The sequence below is a fragment of the Chaetura pelagica genome, unplaced genomic scaffold (genome assembly GCF_000747805.2).
Source record: "Chaetura pelagica isolate M959 unplaced genomic scaffold, ChaPel_1.0 scaffold79, whole genome shotgun sequence".
NCBI lineage: Eukaryota > Metazoa > Chordata > Aves > Apodiformes > Apodidae > Chaetura > Chaetura pelagica.
The window spans coordinates 705,830-709,403 of NW_009969339.1; the positions used below are offsets into that span (position 1 = coordinate 705,830).

At 52.8% G+C, this 3,574-nt stretch overlaps 1 protein-coding gene across 1 annotated transcript in view; it reads left to right on the forward strand.

The window, feature by feature from the left end:
- The first annotated feature begins 395 nt into the window (after nucleotides 1–395).
- The window catches only part of TXN2 (thioredoxin 2), a 9,196-nt gene continuing 6,017 nt past the window's right edge, over nucleotides 396–3,574 (forward strand). Inside the window, exons 1-2 of the mRNA XM_010005763.1 lie at nucleotides 396–613; nucleotides 2,102–2,225. Of these exons, the coding sequence (XP_010004065.1) occupies nucleotides 396–613; nucleotides 2,102–2,225 (342 nt within the window). The remainder of the gene's footprint in view (nucleotides 614–2,101; nucleotides 2,226–3,574) is intronic.

Sequence of the window (3,574 nt, forward strand, 5' to 3'; positions counted from 1 at the left end):
GATGGAGCTGCTGGGGGCTTTCTGGCTGAAGCAGTTGTGCTCCATCCAGGGGTCCCGTGGCTGGGGCTCTGCCCTGCTGGTGGGAAGGGAGGGCTGTGCTCTGCGCGGCTGGGGGAAGCGGGGACCCCCGAGCCTGGGTTGAGGTGGCCTGAGCCCCGTGGAAAATGGGGAGGAGGTTGAGGTCTGGAGCTGGGGGCTCCGTGGCTGTGGGGCTGGAGCTGCGGTGGGGTGGCAAGGGCTGGGTGTAGGAAGGGCTGCTGTGCGATGCTGTGTGTGCTTCTGTCTAGGGCACCTCCTGGCTTGGGGGCTGAGGGGACTCTAAGCAGGGCATTGCTGCAGTGGGACCAGTTGTGGGGTGCACCCACCTGGCTTACCTCCTCCTCCTCTCCCCACAGATGGCCCAGAGGCTGGTGGTCCGGCGGCTGCTGTCCCTCACCTCCAAGACACTGCCCCCACAGGGCTCTCTGGCACCCCGTGCTCCCCCAGCACCTCCTGGCAGGACCTTCAGCACCTCAGCAAGTTGCAGGAGCACCTTCAATGTGCAGGATGGCAGCGACTTCCAGGACCGGGTGGTCAACAACCCCAAGCCCGTTGTGGTGGACTTCCACGCACAGTAGGTTCCCCTCATGGCCCTTGCTGCTGAGTGTCTGGACTTAAAGGGTGCTTCTGCCCCTACAGTGCAATCCATAGAGGTTTCACCCATCAGGTTGTACCACTGTGGGTGTAGCTACTGCCTGCAGGAGTGTAGAACACAAGTGCCAGGAAGGTGTTCCCTGGGGTGGTGTAGCTGCACCTCCCAGGCAACTCAGGTGTCACACTGGCCCTGGTGTTGCATCATCCTGCAAAAGACACCTCAGGGAAAAGCTTCAACATCTCCTTTTTTTAGCTTCCTGGGTTAAATGTCCTCTTAAAAACACTACACGATGTTAACAGCCACGAAAGGCCCTGTGCTTGGTGGGCTCCTGCACCACCGTGTGGTGTCTTTCCAGCTCTTCCAGGCTGAGTGCTCTGGAGCCAGGGCTCCTGACAGCTTTGTACATTAACAACAGCCCCATGAGACCAACAGCAACGCTTGTTGTCAGTAAAAACTTTGCCATCCTTCTGCCAATAAAAATATTCTTAGCTCTTACCTGCTGGGTTAATGATACCGAGGATCTTTGCTTTCTCAAGTATTTTTATCGTCCTGCAGTCCTGTCAGGTGAGCCTGTTGTACCTGATTTGAGGCAAACAGGGTATGAAACAGCCCAAAAACTGCTTTACACCAAACTGACAAACTCACACAAACGTTAAAAGCGATCAGCCAAGGAGGGAACAAATACCTGAAACCTGAATCAGAGGGAGGCTGAGGAGAAGCAAAGTTTACTAGAACTTCGATTGTAAAAGGAAGGGGCATGTAGAGCTTTAACTCCTGTTTCCCTCAAAACGAGTAAGTTGACAGCATCCTAACTGGTGCAGCTAGAGGATACAGGAGATGTTGTCTCTGTACAGTGTCTCACAGGCTCTGCTCTTCCTGCCCCTGGGTTTGAAATGGGTGGTCTCTCTTTGAATGGATGTGATGCCTTTTTGCAGCTAAAGGGGAATTTCTGTAAACCCTGCAGTGGGTGTGGAGGGGAAGTCTGAGGGCCTGACAGTTGGCATAAACTGATAACGAGCATGGGCTGTGACCCCATGCCCAGCAGTGACACTCACTCTAGTGAGTGCTCTGTGGTCAGTGGGACCACAACTCTGCCTGTGCCCTCTCTTTGAATGGATGTGATGCCTTTTTGCGTGAACAGCCAGGAAGAAGAGGCAGGATGACCACCAAGGCTGCCAAAGTGGACTGTGGTGTGATGAAAATGACATCAAAAGTACCACAAATTCTGAATGGTGACCTCTCCTTCCACTCAATGCCCCTCCACCAAAACATATGCAGAGAAAGAACCCTTTGGCAGTGCCTTTGGTGAGAGAAATGTTTTTCTAAGCTGTGATTTGGGAATGTGTTTCCAGGTTGGCTCTCAAGTGGAACAGTGATGGTGGTAAAGGCACTAGCATACCAGCAAGCTTTCTCCAGCCACTGCTGTGCTTGCTGCCTCAAACTCCCCCTCTTCTCTTTCTCCATCAGGTGGTGTGGCCCCTGCAAGATCCTAGGCCCCAGGTTAGAGAAGATGGTGGCCAAGCAGGAGGGGAAGGTGCTGATGGCCAAAGTGGACATTGATGATCACACAGACCTTGCTATTGAGTATGAGGTAGGAGCTGGAAAAGCACAAACTTTCTCTTGCTGGCATTGCAAAGAAGGTCCCTCCCTGGGGACGGGTGTGACTGCAAGGCAGTGGCATTTCTGGGGAGGGGAAGCCCAGTGCCTACAGGTTCCTGATTCTTGGGTCACTCATTAGTAGATGGATTTCCCTGCTTGGCTCTCCCCTGGCTCTGATGCTCATGCTCAGCATCACCACCTCTAATCCTGCAGAAATGTATCCTCTAAGCCTCTGAAGCAGGTGTTTATGAAAGCAAATGCTTGTCTGGCCTCGGGGAGCCCAGAGCACGTACAGTGTTTTACTGCATGCAGGGACTGCTCAGGTGCAGGGCAGGAATGTGGACTATCAAGCCCCACTCTGTTCTGCTCTTGTACACAGTTCTTCTTCCAGCCAGGCTGTCCTCTTTCACTTCCTTGTTGGGACTTCTTGCTGGGTGACAATGTCCTGTCTGTAAGCCACAGCACCAGGAGGCACTGTGGGTTTTGTCTGCACAGGTGGAAGCCAGGGCTGAGGGAGGGACTTTTTATAAGGGTATGTAGTGATAGGCTTGAGAGGTAAAGAGTTTTAAGATGGAAGAGGGTAGATTTAGGTTAGACATTAGGAAGAAATTATTTCCTGTGAGGATGATGAGACACTGGCACAGGTTGCCAAGGAAGCAGTGGCTGCCCCATCCCTGGAAGTTTTCAAAGCCAGGTTGGATGGGGCTCTGAGCAACCTGGTCTAGTGGGAGGTGTCCCTGCCCATGCAGGGGGGCTGGAACTAAATTATCTTTAAGGTCCCTTCCAACCCAAACCATTCCATGATTCCGTGAACACACGTAGGGAACAGGGGCATGCGTCCCAGTCTCGCGGAGCACGGGCGCTGGTGATTACACAAGTGTTTCTCATGCCTGTTGTGTGTGTTCCCTGCACTGCCTTGCTCCTAGGAAGAAACGGAGTGACTGGACAAGGCCACAGCCTTGTTTTTTCTGATTTATTTATCTTTTCCCTGTGACAGTGATAAGGTAGTTTAATAAACACATAAATCCTTCTGACAACTGTGCTTGATCCTGTTGTCTCTCCTTGTAAACAACAACGCTGTCTGCAGAGTCAGGGCATCCTGCTGCTGTCTTTTACAGGGAAGGAATTGCTTCATTTTCACTTGGATACCATGCAGGCAGAGCTACTCCCCCTCCCCAGATGAAGTTCTACTCCCAGGGCAGCACTTTGCCCAGCAAAGTGTGAACCATCTCCTGAGCAAGCTGTCATTTTGTTGAGCCTGGAGGAGATGCTCTGTGCTGCACCCACACCCTGCTGGGTCGGAAGGAGAAGGAAGTGGAAACAGCTTGTTCCCTCCCACTC